Here is a 16,085-nt window from a genome sequence, read left to right on the forward strand (position 1 = left end):
ATTTTATCCTAAAAATTAGGATATGCATGTTAAATAAAATTCAATTAGGTGTGACTCTCCCTAAAAAAATAAGGTAGGATTCAAAAAAATTCAATAAGGTAATTTGTCGAAAAATAAATAAATAAATGAGATAAAAATATTCAAAGAGATGATTATCAGTTGTTGCAAAAGAGATGTCACGGTAACATTTTAAAACTGTTCTTTATAGAATTTTTTATAATATTTGTACATTGTTCTAAAAAGAGATATGGCAATGTTTTTGTTTTTTTTTACTCGAAGATATGGCAATGGTTGTAAAAAAAATTATAATCCATTTTAAGAAATATTTTTCCCTTTTGCAATTTTTTCTCCCAAAAACAACTAATATTGTAGTCTTTGTTGTTCAAAAATTACTTCTAAACTCTTTTTCAGCACATTCTAAGTTTTTGTCCATCACAGTGTTTTGACATTTATTGTTATTCAACATTTTGTTGTGCCTATACTATATCCTTCATCTCAAGTCTACTATCTCTCGCATAACAAATACATTAACACTAATCTATACATTATAATAAAGCAAACATGATAAATTGGCAAGTTTGACACGTGTCAACAAACTAGAGTGTTAAGAAAATATAAGTTTCTATTAATAGAAATAATACGTGTTTATTCTTGAGAAGTTAATGGCCAATTAAAAAAATAAAAGGAATAAGAAAAGCATAAAACTTCTGTTACATCACGATCTTTGTCCACGATACAATTTAATGGTCAATTAAAAAATTAAAAATAAAATACATTACACCACGACTTACAGTTTTTTCATGTATCCGTTGAGAAGTTAATGGCCAATTAAAAAATAAGAAAAATAAATTAAAAATAAAAGATTTTTTTAAGACAAAAATAAAACTTCTATTACATGAGAAATACAGAAGTGAATGACCAATTAAAAATAAAATATAATGCAGGACCTTTTCACGGTTGAGAATTGAGTGGTCAATTGAAAGGTAATCTATACAATATAATATCTCTTTTTTTAGAATAAAATTAAACTTATGTTACCCGACTTTATACATTCGTCAGTTGAAAAGTTAGTGGCCAATTAAAAAAATAAAAGAATAAAAATAAAAAGAATTGATTAAAAATACACTACACCACTACTTGAGGTTTAACTGTTGAGAATTTAGTGGCCAGTTAAAAAAGAAGAATAACAGCAAAATACAGTCACTAACACCACGACTTGACAGTTTTTGTAATTGTTTTTTAAACACTATTTTAGCAACCACCCGCTTCAAATTAATTTAATTAAAAAAATTATTTTATTTTACGAATTCTTTTATTACTCCGTTAACCGTCTATATTTGTTACTCTCTCATTTCTTGTGTCTCCCTTATAAATATCATTCATATTATCTATGTATACACAATTCTTTTAAGCTTTCTTTATCAAAGCTTTCTTATTCATTTTTATCCAATGAAACAAAAATCATATTTTGTTGCTTCAATTTCTCCAAGAAATGAGTCATGGAATTTGGTTGTTAGAGGTGTGCGAATGTGGTTTTTGTCTTATCTCCTCAATGTTAAACAAAACTTTTATGCAATGGAGATAATACTGAGATTAATATTCGTGAGCTTTTATTTATCCAATTAAGATTAATATTCCTGGTGAAACTATGTATTTGTTCGTGTTGCGCCTAACAATATGTTCACACGAATTAATTATTTGAATTGGTAAATTTTTTTCAATCTATGATTTTATTTTATATTGTTTTGTTATGCATATATATATTTTGTATTGTTTATGTTTCTTAATTTTGTATGTGTATATGTATATTTCTATCATCTTATATAACATTTGTCTTAATAACTCCGATTTTAAATTCACTCATAAATAGTTAACAAATTGTACATTTGTATATTTATATTTCTATTCTCTTATACAAGATTTGTCTTAATAACTCCGATTTTAAATTCTCATAAATAATTGTTGCCCGTCCTAATAATTTTGATTATAAGTTGTCTAATAAATAATTTATTTAAGTAAATATAAAATTTATTTAGAGCCATGAATTCAATTAAATTTTCAGAATATTGAAGAGAAAAATAATAATTTATTTAAGAAAATATAAAATTTATGTAGGAATTAAAGAAACAATTCACTTCATCGATTTCAAACACTATTTTATCAAATTTAAAAACTACTATACTATACATTTTATATTCTAAATTTATTATTAAATATCACGCAAATTCAAAAGAATTCAAAAGATTCATGAAAGATTAATGAAGACTAACATGCAAATTCAAAGATAAAAGATACTCATAGTTTTTATGTGTATTGTAATTTTTTGTTTGTAACGGGAAAATTATTTTTCTTTAGTATTTTGTGAGTAGTACTAAAATGAAAGATATTTTGCCCATTTATACAGCAAAGACTGAATAATAAAAATAAAAATTCACTATTAAGTTACTTACTCATCTTTACATTTACTTATTTTATATATGTCCATGTCCATTATTTTAAAAATTATTATTTCATCTAATCTAATTATTTAATAATAATTATTTTTATTTGTTTAAAATTAAAAGTATTGTTTTGTAATAAGTTTTTTGGAAAGAAATAAGATTCTTTGTAGAATTCAAAAATAAGGCATGGTGTTGGAGTCATACTTTTCATCAATAACATTGAGCGTATAAGGAAGTAGTTTTTAAGTTAAGTTATAATTAGATTTTTTTTAATTTTTTTTATTTTAAATTATTTTTTTTAAGTCAACTTATTTTTTTAATATCAATAAAATAAAATTTATAAAATTTGATATATATATATATATAAACTAATATAATAATTTATTTATTAAAATCGTTGTTTCCGTGCGACGCACGGGTTACGAACTAGTTATATTTAATCAAAAGATAATATTTGATTTAAAAACTGTTTTAAATTTTATTTCTAAAAAAATAGCTAATGCATTTAAATTAAAAGTGAATAACAACTATTGCTTTCGTTAAAAAAAAATTAACTTTTTCATTAGAGATAAGTAGTAATGGTCAAAAGGTGAGATTTGATTTAACTAACTTTGAATTATAATATATTTAAATTATATAATTTATATTAATTTGAATAAATAAATATTGTTTTTTTAATTAAAAAACTATAATAAATTCTATAACAATAGCATGCTAGTTAAATATAGTTGTGTTATATCTATAATATAATAATTTCGGTTTAATTTATAATTTAGTCTCTTATGTTTATTTTATATTTTAATTTGATCTCTCATATTTTAAACCTTTCAAGTTAGCCTATTACATTAATTAGTTACATTTGTATAAGATAATTTGATTTTTTATGTCTTTTGTTTTGTTGTCGTGGCACCTTTATTACATTAATTAGTTACATTTGTATAAGATAATTTGATTTTTTATGTCTTTTGTTGTGTTGTCATGGCACCTTCACTTTTGATTATGTTTTCTGTATTCAATTTTGATTTTTAAACACTATAATTTACATTTTGTTCTTTTATATTTTTAACTATACTTTTAGATATTTTATTTTGTTACAAATAATATTTAAGTTGTACTTACTTAACCTAAATAAATTTAAAATGTTTAAAACATAAGAGACTAAATTAACAATTAAATCAATAATTTTAAAATAAAATAACTTTACATTAGAATAAACTTTATTATATCGCAACTCATATCATAAAAAAAACGTAGAAATATTTGATAATTGATATGAGTTTGAATTTGCAATATTCTATTATATTTGTTTAATGTACATAAGTTTTACCTTAAATTCTTCAAAAAATTGTATTTTTTTAATAAATAAAACAAATAACACTATTTTTATGCTCCATCTGTTTTCGATTATAAATAGTATTTAATAATTACTTTTTAAATTGCATAACTTATAACTTTTCATTAAAAGCTAGTATAAAACATTTTGTTATTAAATTTTATATTTATATATTAATATTGATGACTTAGGTAAAAAAATAATAATAATGAAGATGAGTTTGGGTAGTTAGAGAAGTAATGTTTTTTAGATGATCCCACAAGTTGTACTTTTAGTATAGCCAAATAGCATCTGTATCCGATCTGGTCCGATCCCAATTTGAGAGATATGGAGGTTGCAGGAGGAGGAGCCGGCGGCGCCGATGACATTTCCCAAACGGAAACGGCGATATTGCGATGGAAATTGGCGGTGTGGCAACAGTATCAGCACGTGTTAGACAAAATAACCCCACACGTGCTACGGCGTTGGTTAGGGTTCTTGGTTGTGGCCTTCATTTACGTCCTCCGTGTCTACTTCTTGCAAGGCTTCTACGTCGTTTCCTATGGTCTTGGAATTTATATCCTTAACCTTCTCATCGGTTTCCTCTCCCCTCAGGTCGATCCCGCAATCTCCGACGGCGGCACTCTCCCCACCTCTACTTCCGATGAGTTTCGTCCTTTCGTTCGCCGTCTCCCTGAATTCAAGTTTTGGTACTTCCCTTTTCCATACTAAATAGACTCTGAATTATCAATTAATTGATTTATGTATTTGTGTATGTACTTTGTGCTCATGTGACCAAGGTTGTGATCGCGATATTTGATATTGTGCTTAATTGCAGTCAAATATGGTTCAACTTGTTTCAATTGTGTCCGTGTTGCGATGACTGTGACAGATAAAACCTTGATTTAGTGTGTTTGATTCTACAATAATCGATTATGTAAAATTAATTTTAGTTAAAAGTGAAATTAAAGTAAAATGTTTTATGTTTGTATACAGCAATGCTTTATGTTCAGATTTGTAGTTTTTGCCTCTGAATATAGTTTTTACTTACGATGGAATTTACTACTTTCGTAGAATCGCAGGAAAGATTAATTTTAAGTCTTCAAAATTACTTTTGGCTCTTTGAAAATTGAATCCAAACATGTACTTAGCAATCTAGATTGTGGCTGCTGACCTTCATTTAAAACCTTGAATGTGACTATTATATATGAACTCCAAAAAGCAATATAGATTAGCATAATGTTTTTCTATATAGTTTATTATGATATTTGTCGATGTCTACAAAAATTCAATTGCGGACTTTTCTTCATTGCATGAAGCTAGTGATGTATTACGCAGTGAAGTCAGTTATAATTATGTTAGATAGTTGTTACCTGCTTGTGTTAGCTGATCACGATATATTGTTGAATTAAGCTTATTGTTATTGTATTTCTTTTTTATATCATTTTTCAGTTGAATGAATTTTTGAGTTCACATTTCTCTAATTTTTTAAATATATTTTTGAGTTCACATTGATATGTCATTTTAGGCATCAAAAAGTGCCTATCTAGATGATGTTGTTTTCTATGGTTTTGGTGCTTTTAAGTTGTTGAAGTAAGTTTCATGTTTGGATAGGGGGTATAAAATGGAATAGAATTGAATGAAATAAGATAACATCCCTTTTTTAAAATCTAACTAGAGTATTCTATTTCATTCCACTTCATTTCATCCTATACCACCACCAACCCAAACATACCCACACGTAGAAGGGTTGCTTTTACTAAATAATTTTTGTTTGTGGACAGGTGCTCGATAACGAAGGCATTTTGCATTGCATTTGTGATGACTTTCTTTAGTGCATTTGACGTTCCAGTCTTCTGGCCAATACTACTCTTCTACTGGGTGGTCCTGTTCTCACTTACTATGAGGAGACAAATATCACACATGATCAAATATAGATATGTACCATTCACATTAGGGAAACAGGTAATTTAGATTTAAATCGATTGGAATTTGTTGTTGTGATCGTTGTGTGGTTATTAGATTTCAATAATGGTGCTGATTGTTGGTATAGGTTTACATCTTTGTTGTTAAATGCTAATACTAAGCTTTTTCTTGTCTATTTTACTTTTAGAACTATCAGTGAAAGAGACCATCAGCAGAAAGCACAAGTCTTCCTGTGGACTAACATTTTGAGCCTTGTTGCACATTTAAGTCACAACGAAACCCTACATGTGGCTTCATATCATCTGCAGTATATTTTAGCAGCCGAAACAATCTGTTCATGTGGTAGCTGAGAAAGATTGCTTTGAGGTTTAGCGTGGACGTGGAAATGTGGATGTTCAATTCCTTAATGGACAACTATTTGGACGTCTTTGACGCCATTGGGAAGATGTTCTGTAAAATCCTTTTTATTTATTTTGTTTCTATATAGGTGACAAATTCCAAACTCTTATTTTTGAATCATAGTCCAATAACAGAAAAATTTACAAAAGCTGTGTAGAAGGAATCCCTTCATTATTTGCCAGTGGGGTTAATACCGACATGCTTTTCTATAGTATCATTTTCCCTTTAATCATATGATTTTAGAAAGCCCTCTCTTAGTTTATCTTCACCTTGGCATCATTCTCATCTGTGCTTTTGTAGCGCCTAGCACTTTATATATAAATTTAATCTATTGAAGTTTCTCTATTCTCTTTTAGATTGAGTAAAAAAAAAACCTTTGTGAGGCTGATATATTGAAGCTTCCTTTCTTTCACTATGTTTTCTCACAAGGTCAAATTCACTGTTTGGTTTTGCGTTTGCTACCCCCCTCAACACGAGTTTGCACGCCTTCGCTGGGATTCTTGTTGTTGACATTATGTTTGGTTGTCTCTTCCAAAATCGATTCAATCTTCCGAGATCAATTCCAAGAGAAGCCATAATGTATTTTGTATTATGACAATTTTAATTTTTTATCTTCATGAAACAATCACTTGATCCAACCAGTTGGTCGCAGTATTTTTTACTTGTGATCTTCACGCGCGTCTCTTACTATAAACAACAAGTTGAACTCAATGTAAGTTGTACTTCAACTTGGAAAGTTGCCTCCTGTTTCTTTGGAACCTATTGTATCTTTCGAGAAAGTTGGTGTTCTCCATTTTATATATCTTTATGCTGGGTTAATATTTCTGTTGAAGCAACAAAAAATAACCGTGTCATCTACTGTTAAATTTTCTTGAGTTTCTAATTTCACCACCACCGAGGTGTTTTGCGTCAAGCATTATTGAAAGAAAAAACATGAATATCAATGCATCTTGTACCAAGTTAATTGGACTTCACTTCAAAAGACCCTTTGCATCTTTTCTAAATCTAAAACAAACGAAGCATATCTTTCCTTTGTGATACATCATGTTCGGTTAATTGTTTACATATTGATGGTCCTATGGCGTGCCTTGACATTGGAAGTGGACAACCCATAACTTGTTAATTTATTTTTTTAAATAATGGTCAATGCAGGAAGATGCTAATATTTTAGTCACTCTTATCATATCAAATGGTTAAGTGTCTGTCATTTGGCTTTAGAATTGTATTGACTTGCTTATATGTCTTTAATTCCTTACAATTATTATTATTAGAAATGGAATTGTGGACTTGTTATGCTTTAAAAAAAATTATCTGATATTTTATTTATATGACAATTATGATTTTAGTTAAATAAACACAAACGTTCATCATTTAAATTTGTGTGTTACAATTTGATATTTAACTTCCTTCAGTTCTAAGATTTAATAAATAAATAAAATAGGACTGTCTTGCACTGTAAATTTCCTTTAGATTATGTAGATTTCTCATTTTTTAATTTCTCTACAATGTAAAGATCTTTTAGAATATGAATTGAAAGCTTGTTATGCAACAAAGCTGAAGTTGTTTGATAAGCATTTGCATCACAAATGGAATATGTATCACAGTATAGTAGCCACTAGCCAGTATCTTATTTGCCAAAATAAATTAAATTACAATACTTCAACCTTCCAAACTTATTTGTAAGCTTGATTTTAAGAAAGAATCAATGATAGAAAATGTGAAATGAAAGACCCTGCAGAAGTAATACTTGTAAAAACAAGTTACTGTGCTGATCTATAATATCCATATATACTGTAGTAGGTTTGTGCAAAAGTAAGTAGCAACAAAACCACAGCAGCAACCAAAGAGATAATGGCCCAAGGATTACTGAAGTAATTGTGTCTCAAGCTTGCACACCAAGTATTCCATCTATGATTGTAGTATCTATTCACAGACTCTGATAATGGAGAAAGGTAACTGTTATTGATGTCAAACACAACCTCTTGACATAACCTGTTGAAAAGGTCTGCAACTTCAGCATCACTACCAAGCCAGTGTTCGATTATCCCGCAGTAATGAAGGTACCCTACGTCTTCCCGAGAGTTAATCAAGTTGTCCATGAAGATAACATAGGATGTTATGTCATTATTGCAATCAAGATGACACTGCTCAAATGCAATGAGGTTAAGGAACAAAGATTTTGTACCGTCGTGGATTAAGAGCCTCGGAATTCGAAGAATACCATCTTGAAATTTAATATCCCAGAAGCGATCGGTTTTCCTTTTCTTGAACTTGATTCCAGCCTCTCTTAGCTCAGTGACACAATGTATCAGTTGTTGGCGCCGTTTGTCTGCAACTCTATGAGCATTCGACCTGCGTTTGATCCACATTCTTGGTGTTAGTTGAGGTCCTGTTTGCAATAAGCTTCTCCTGAATACATCAAGACAGTGAAGACCGCCTTTATCAGATAAAGGGTCAAAGGTGTCACTTTTTGTGCTAGTTCTAAATGATGATTCACATTTATTTCTACCACTTTTTGATAATGGTTCATCTGTTGGCAGTAAAGGGTCAAAGAATCTGAGAGCTAGAGCTGCAACAAGTCCTTCTAAGTCAGGTTTATCAAGCTGAATTTCGAGAAGCCGGTTGAGTATGAAAAGGGGAAGCTGGTTTTCTAGCATGATCATGTCTCTTTGAATGGAATGCATTGATCCACGCATTGCGAAAACAGGATCGTTCCTCGAATAACCAAGTTCTTTAAACCCTTCTGTAGCTCCTCTGAATAACTCAAGCACAAAACAACCATCAAGGACTAACATTTCCACAAACTCATTGCTGCTTAAACTTATTATTATTTCTTCATAACATGATCTTGCTCTTTCTTCCATCTCTTTCATTGCATTAAGATAAAGACTAATGTCATGTTTGGTTCGCTTAAGGACACGGTTAATGGAACGCCATTTATGGCATTCCATTTGTCTAAGGCGTTTTTTGCCATGATGGTAAGGTCCTAAGGACACAATCTGTGGTGCATAAGTTTTGTCGCCGCCACTACTGTCTCTAAGGTAATGAGGAATTTTGTAGATTGATAGCTTTGTCCACGAACTCGCTACATCGTCTTGACAGGCCTCCTCGAGTTTTTCCTTAATGGAGATCACCCATTCAGATGCTGCTGAGTTTGTTTCCTCTTGCAAATTTTCACTTTCTTGGTTGAGAAGAACCTGATATGATTCTGAAGGTGCCCGTTGAAGCTTCTGCTGATGTTGTTGCTGAGGTAATTCGATCGATCGAGTACCTGAATTCGGAGACGATGATGGAATTCCTGATTCTAAGGTTTCTCTGAGTTTAAGGGTGATAAGGTACCAGCTCAATAGTTCTTTGTTGAAAACAGCTACCATTTTTTTCTTTCTTTTAGAAGGCTGATATTTTTGTTTCTTGTTACTTAATGTTTTAATGGATGATAATTGATATGATATCCAATAAGAAACAGATAAATTGAATAGTTTCTGTTGGAAGGTAACGAGTCAAGTATGATTATAGAATTAAAGGGCATTCATTGACTTGAGCAAATTGTGCAGCTCATACGGAACCCTTTTTGAGCTAGATAGTATGATAACTTCCAACTTTTAAACTTGTTATTATATTCTAAACTTCATTCTTAATAGTTGAATAATATAATATATTAATATGTAGCATGTCGTTTATTTTGAAAAAGGCCTTAAAATATTGTATAGCATTAGATGAGGGATAAATGTGGCCTAAACATGTTTTCAGATGTCAAAAACTGTTGTATCCAATGAGCAGGAACATAATCCACTTTTATCACTTGTTATAAATTGAGAATTCTTATGTGTTAACCATTTTTTCTCTTTATTCGACATGTATGATTGATTTGACACTCTCATCTTCAACTTTGCTGCTCTCTCACACAAACAAAGCTTTAATTACTTTTTCTTAATCAAATATTAGCTGTTCGATTAATACTCCCGGCCTTCAGATTAATCCCAAGTTCTATAAGAGCTTTCTGAATTGATGAATAATGAACAATAATAATTCTGCAAAATGCACATGTATTAATTATAGTGGCTACCTCCTCTTGGTCTCATTTGCTTTTATTAAGTTATATTTGGAAATTTTGTCCATCAATTACATAAAACACGAAATACGAAATGTAAACTATAAACTCTTCATGTATCACCAATTAAATCACAAAGGTTTTCTTGATCACGAACCGTAAATCTTAAAATGGAATATAAATGTCAGACCTTAGATATATGAAGATGCATTATCTTTAAGGATTTATTCGCTAAAGACTAAAAAAATTCAGGATTCCGAGTAAAAACTCACGTAAAAAAATCACGAGAATATAAAGACATTGTTAATCAATTCCGAGTAAAAATTCAAGTAACAAAATTACTAGACTATAAAGTCATTGTTAACCCATTGAGAAAAATTAGAAGAAAATGATTTGTTTATGAAAGACTATAAAACTTTTTGAAAAACAAAAATAACTCTAATTCTTCTTCATAGCTATTTTAAAACACTGACCAAAGAATCTGCTTATATAACTCTTAATGTTTGAAACAATTAACATAATACAATCATTGGTATTGAAATGAAAAGTAAACGTTCAACCGGTTACATAATTAAAACAATTAAATTCATTTCTTTATAAAAGCAATCATTTGATGTGGTTTCAAACCAATATATTTGTTTTTTTAAAATAAATAAATCTATATTATCTTATTTAATTTAAAATCATATCTAAAATTCTTTTGAAATAAACAAATTATTAATTATTAACTAGACTATAAGCTGCATGGAGCAAATAAGGGACAGGTAGGCACAAAAGTGGGAGAAAGGTGAAAGAAATCGAAATTTGCCTCTCCTTGTTAATCATAACTTGGATAAGCAAATAGCCACAACTCTTAAACCTATGTGCTTCTTTGATCCGTTCAAGTTCTTATGTTTAGGTGTAGAGTCATCAACTTGGAGGTTAGAAAATCTATTCGTGCCAACGTTGACATGCAATATTGCTAACTAGCATCTTAACTCAATATGCTCATATCCTTTATTCTTTTTATTTTATTACAAATTTCAATAACATAAAATAAGTCCACAAGAATAAATGATAGTTAGCTTCCTTTTTTTTTAATGATAATTTATATTAGCGCGAAGATTAATAAACAACAAAATGGTGTGTCTTAACTCTTCTTATCACACAAGACTTTTTCCTCTTAAGAGCATTTCCAAAATGCTACAACTTTATTCTTTTTAAAATACAACTTATCATGGGAGCATAATGGAAGACAAATGTTTGATATCACAAAAAATCATCTCACAACCACATCACGTAATAGTTGGCTAAGCAATTCTGTTAATTTAATAACTACCTATGATGTATCCTATAGTACACTTCTAAAATGTTTCATAGTCTATTTTGGGATCATTATTTTGGAATCATTCACTTTGAAGAAAAATAATTTTTTTCCTGCTCAAGGACTAGCATAGTAATAATGTTGGAGTGTAGTTAGTAGTGAAATTTGTGTGTTTGGTATATGTGAAGGAAAACAAGTACGGCAAACTAGCCGAGGAACAGAAAACAGAAATATGCAATTCAATAGATTGTACAAAGCTCTCACCTCGTACTCTAGAAGATTGTGTTCAAAACCCCATAATGCCACTAAGATTCATAGTTAGAGCAATTCTTGCAAGTACTCAAGTTTTGCTGTCAAAAATCAAAATTCCTCTTTATTTTTTTGTTCTGATAGGTCAAAAACTCAAGTCATAGTTGTGTACTTTGTATCAATTTCTCACTTTTTTATTTCATTTTTTTTTCTCGTAATGTTTTCTTAAATTATTCAGAACTAAAAATTTATATTACGTTTAAATTTATTTAATAATTTTTAGATAAAAGGAAAAGTTACATTGTGAAATCACATGAGACAAGCTGAAGTCTTGAGGATCATTTTATAAAATAACTTCTAACATAAAAAAACAGATTCAATTAGAATCTAGTAAAAAATAAATGATGAATGTCTCTAATCAACCAGTTGATCAATAAAATCTATTTGATACTCATTGTATCGTATGTTGTTACATTTTAATGAATTCCAAGAGAACTATTAAGCTCTATCAAAATTTATAATATAATTTATGTATAATTATCTAATTGTATAATTTTATTGATGATTTTTTTTAAAATTAAATAAAAGTAGGTTTGAAATTAATTTTAATGATTATAAAATTTAATTTTATAATGTAATTTCTAATTGTATAATTTGGGGGAGTACCTATAGATTAAATTTTTTAAAATTGAATATAAACTCTTTTGAAATAAAACAGTAATTTGTACCTATATATATAATTTATAGATATCAAGTTTTGAGTTTTGGCGTAATTCTTCTTCATTACTTAAGTTTTATTCTTCATATAAATAATGTTATTTACAATATCACTATTCTTTATTCAGTGAAATAACAATTTTTTAAAAATAATAACATAAAATTTATAGCTTTAATTATTTTTATTGAGAAAATCAAACAATTCCCTAAAAAAAATTTATAATAAAATTTATTTGGCATAATTCATCATTTTTAATTTTAGTATTGTTGAATTTGTATTGTCTTTGATAGTTTCTGTTAATTTAAATAGAGAAATATCTTTTTTTAATAGAAAAAAGAGTATAAGTGGGAGGACTGAGCCACTGAGGGGATGGCCATTGGCCACGGTCCCAAGTTTTAAAAGGTTCCTAAGTTATATATTTTTTAAGTATTATATATTAAGTAATTAGTTCGTAATTCGTGCGTCGCACAGAAACAACGATTTTAATAAATAAATTATTATATTAGTTTATATATATATATATATATTAAATTTTATAAATTTTATTTTATTGATATTAAAAAAATAAGTTGACTTAAAAAAAATAATTTAAAATAAAAAAAGTTAAAAAAAATATAATTATAATTTAACTTAAAAACTACTTTCTTATACGCTCAATGTTATTGATAAAAAATATGACTCCAACACCATGCCTTATTTTTGAATTCTACAAAGAATCTTATTTCTTTCTAAAAAACTTATTACAAAACAATACTTTTAATTTTAAACAAATAAAAACAATAATTATTAAAAAAATATGAAATAATTAGATTAGATGAAATAAAATTTTTTAAAATAATAGACATGGACATATATAAAATAAGTAAATGTAAAGATGAGTAAGTAACTTAATAATGAATTTTTATTTTTATTATTCAGCCTTTGCTGTATAAGTGGACAAAATAAAAAATTACAATATGTGATATTTAATAATAAATTTAGAATATAAAATGTATAGTATAGTAGTTTTTAAATTTGATAAAATAGTGTTTGAAATCGATGAAGTGAATTGTTTCTTTAATTCCTACATAAATTTTATATTTTCTTAAATAAATTATTATTTTTCTCTTCAATATTCTGAAAATTTAATTAAATTCATGGCTCTAAATAAATTTTATATTTACTTAAATAAATTATTTATTAGACAACTTATAATCAAAATTATTAGGACGGGGAACAATTATTTATGAGAATTTAAAATCGAAGTTATTAAGACAAATCTTGTATAAGAGAATAGAAATATAAATATACAAATGTACAATTTGTTAACTATTTATGAGTGAATTTAAAATCGGAGTTATTAAGACAAATGTTATATAAGATGATAGAAATATACATATACACATACAAAATTAAGAACATATTGAACATATTGAAAAACAATATAAAATAACAATCATAGATTGAAAAAAATTTCCCAATTCAAGTAATTAATTCGTGTGAACATATTGTTAGGCGCAACACGAACAAATACATAGTTTCACCAGGAATATTAATCTTAATTCGATAAATAAAAGCTCACGAATATTCATCTCAGTACTATCTCCATTGCATAAAAGTTTTGTTTAACATTGAGGAGATCAAGACAAAAACCACATTCGCACAACTCTAACAACCAAATTCCATTACTTATTTCTTGGAGAAATTGAAGCAACAAAATATGATTTTTGTTTCAGACATTGGATAAAGATGAATAAGTAAGCTTTGATAAAGAAAGCTTAAAAGAATTATGTATACATAGATAATATGAATGATATTTATAAGGGAGACGCAAGAAATTAGAGAGTACCAAAGATAGACGGTTAACGGAGTATTAAAAGAATTCGTAAAATAAAATAATTTTTTTAATTAAATTAATTTGAAGCGGGTGGTTGCTAAAGTAATGTTTAAAAAACAATTACAAAAACTGTCAAGTCGTGGTGTTAGTGACTGTATTTTGCTGTTATTTTCTTTTTTAACTGGCCACTAAATTCCCAACAGTTAAACCTCAAAGTAGTAATGTAGTGTATTTTTAATTGGCTAAATTACATTTGTGGTCCTTTAACTTAATTTCAGGTAACGTTTTAGTCCTTTATCTTCTTTTTTTCCCGATTTAGTCCTTTATTCCTAACAATATCAAATAAAGTATGAAAATATGAGTTTATTTGAGGATTTGCGTTACGAATTTGATGAAATTTATATTATATTGAAGAACATAATTAATTTTATGAGTTTTGATTGATTTTTTTTTTTGAATTTTTGTATAAAAAATGATAACATTGTTGAAATTTTAAAACATAAAATATCAAATTGTCACTTAAAATTAAAATAAAGGACCAAGTCGGGAAAAAAAAAAAGATAAAGGACTAAAACGTTACCTGAAGTTAAGTTAAAGGACCACATATGTAATTTATGCATTTTTAATTCATTCTTTTTATTTTTATTTTTATTTTTTTATTTTTTTAATTGGCCACTAACTTTTCAACTGACGCATGTACAAAGTCGTGTAACATAAGTTTAATTTTATTCTAAAAAAAAGAGATATTATATTGTATAGATTACCTTTCAATTGACCACTCAATTCTCAACCGTGAAATGTGAAATGTCAGGTCGTGCATTATATTTTATTTTTAATTGGTCATTCCATTTCTCATGTAATAGAAGTTTTATTTTTGTCTTAAAAAAAATCTTTTATTTTTAATTTATTTTTCTTATTTTTTAATTGGCCATTAGCTTCTCAACGGATACATGAAAAAACTGTAAGTCGTGGTGTATTGTATTTTATTTTTAATTTTTTAATTGACCATTAAATTGTATCGTGGACAAAGATCGTGATGTAACAGAAGTTTTATGCTTTTCTTAAAAAAAAAGCTTTTTATTTTTAATTCATTCATTTTATTTTTTTAATTGGCCATTAACTTCTCAAGAATAAACACGTACTATTTCTATTAATAGAAACTTATATTTTCTTAACACTCTAGTTTGTTGACACGTGTCTCATGTTTGCTTTATTATAATGTATAGATGCATACAAAATAATGAAATGTATATTTTATTAATTATTTTGATATTTAAACTGTCTTTTAATTGTTAATATAATTTTTAAAGGCAATTTTTTAGTGAATTTAGTCTATAAAATTTTTAATAAAAGAAATACCTTCTCATATATCTATGAAAGTAATATATATATATATATATTATTTATATAAATATTGGAATTTTGATTCACACTCCTCTAAATATTAATTATGGTTTTCACAACTATAAATCTTAATATTTTTTATTTATATAAATATTAAAATTTTAATTCAGACTCCTCTAAATATTAATTATGGTTCTGCCACGACTATAAATCTTAATGATTGATTTTACTTAATCAAGGCATGCCTCATTTTGCTAAGGGTCTCATCAACTCATAATTTCACTAAAGATAAAGGATGTGCCATATTTTCACCAACATCCATCAAGTATGTAGTAGGTTATGTTATAAAATTAATTTCAGTTAAAAAGTGAATTAAAGTTAAAGTTAAAATTGATTTTGTTTAAGTCAAAATTGATATTAGTGATGTAAAATTAATTTAATTATATTTAACTGTTTATAATTGATTATATTTTCATAATTTAATTTAATTTAAAGTAATAATTTGTAATTCTTATTCTACCCCTTA

At 27.5% G+C, this 16,085-nt stretch overlaps 2 protein-coding genes across 3 annotated transcripts; one reads left to right on the forward strand and one right to left on the reverse strand.

Annotated features, from left to right (window-relative positions):
• The first annotated feature begins 3,989 nt into the window (after positions 1–3,989).
• On the forward strand, positions 3,990–6,292 carry LOC101508934 (protein RER1A-like). 2 transcript variants are annotated; one of them, XM_004511833.4, is made up of 3 exons: positions 3,990–4,463; positions 5,538–5,718; positions 5,876–6,292. In XM_004511833.4, exons 1-3 carry the CDS (start codon positions 4,102–4,104, stop codon positions 5,876–5,878), a joined length of 546 nt encoding a protein of 181 aa, XP_004511890.1. In that variant the 5' UTR covers positions 3,990–4,101; the 3' UTR covers positions 5,879–6,292. The 2 variants fall into 2 exon arrangements, with proteins under 2 accessions (XP_004511890.1, XP_012574438.1); XM_012718984.3 differs by having other exon boundaries at positions 3,991–4,463; positions 5,867–6,292.
• A 1,408-nt stretch (positions 6,293–7,700) lies between these two features.
• On the reverse strand, positions 7,701–9,600 carry LOC101509250 (UPF0481 protein At3g47200). Its single transcript, XM_004511834.4, has one exon. The coding sequence runs from the start codon at positions 9,450–9,452 to the stop codon at positions 7,839–7,841; it is 1,614 nt and encodes a 537-aa protein (XP_004511891.1). The 5' UTR covers positions 9,453–9,600; the 3' UTR covers positions 7,701–7,838.
• Between the last annotated feature and the right edge of the window lie 6,485 nt (positions 9,601–16,085).

The sequence above is a fragment of the Cicer arietinum genome, chromosome 8 (assembly GCF_000331145.2).
Source record: "Cicer arietinum cultivar CDC Frontier isolate Library 1 chromosome 8, Cicar.CDCFrontier_v2.0, whole genome shotgun sequence".
NCBI lineage: Eukaryota > Viridiplantae > Streptophyta > Magnoliopsida > Fabales > Fabaceae > Cicer > Cicer arietinum.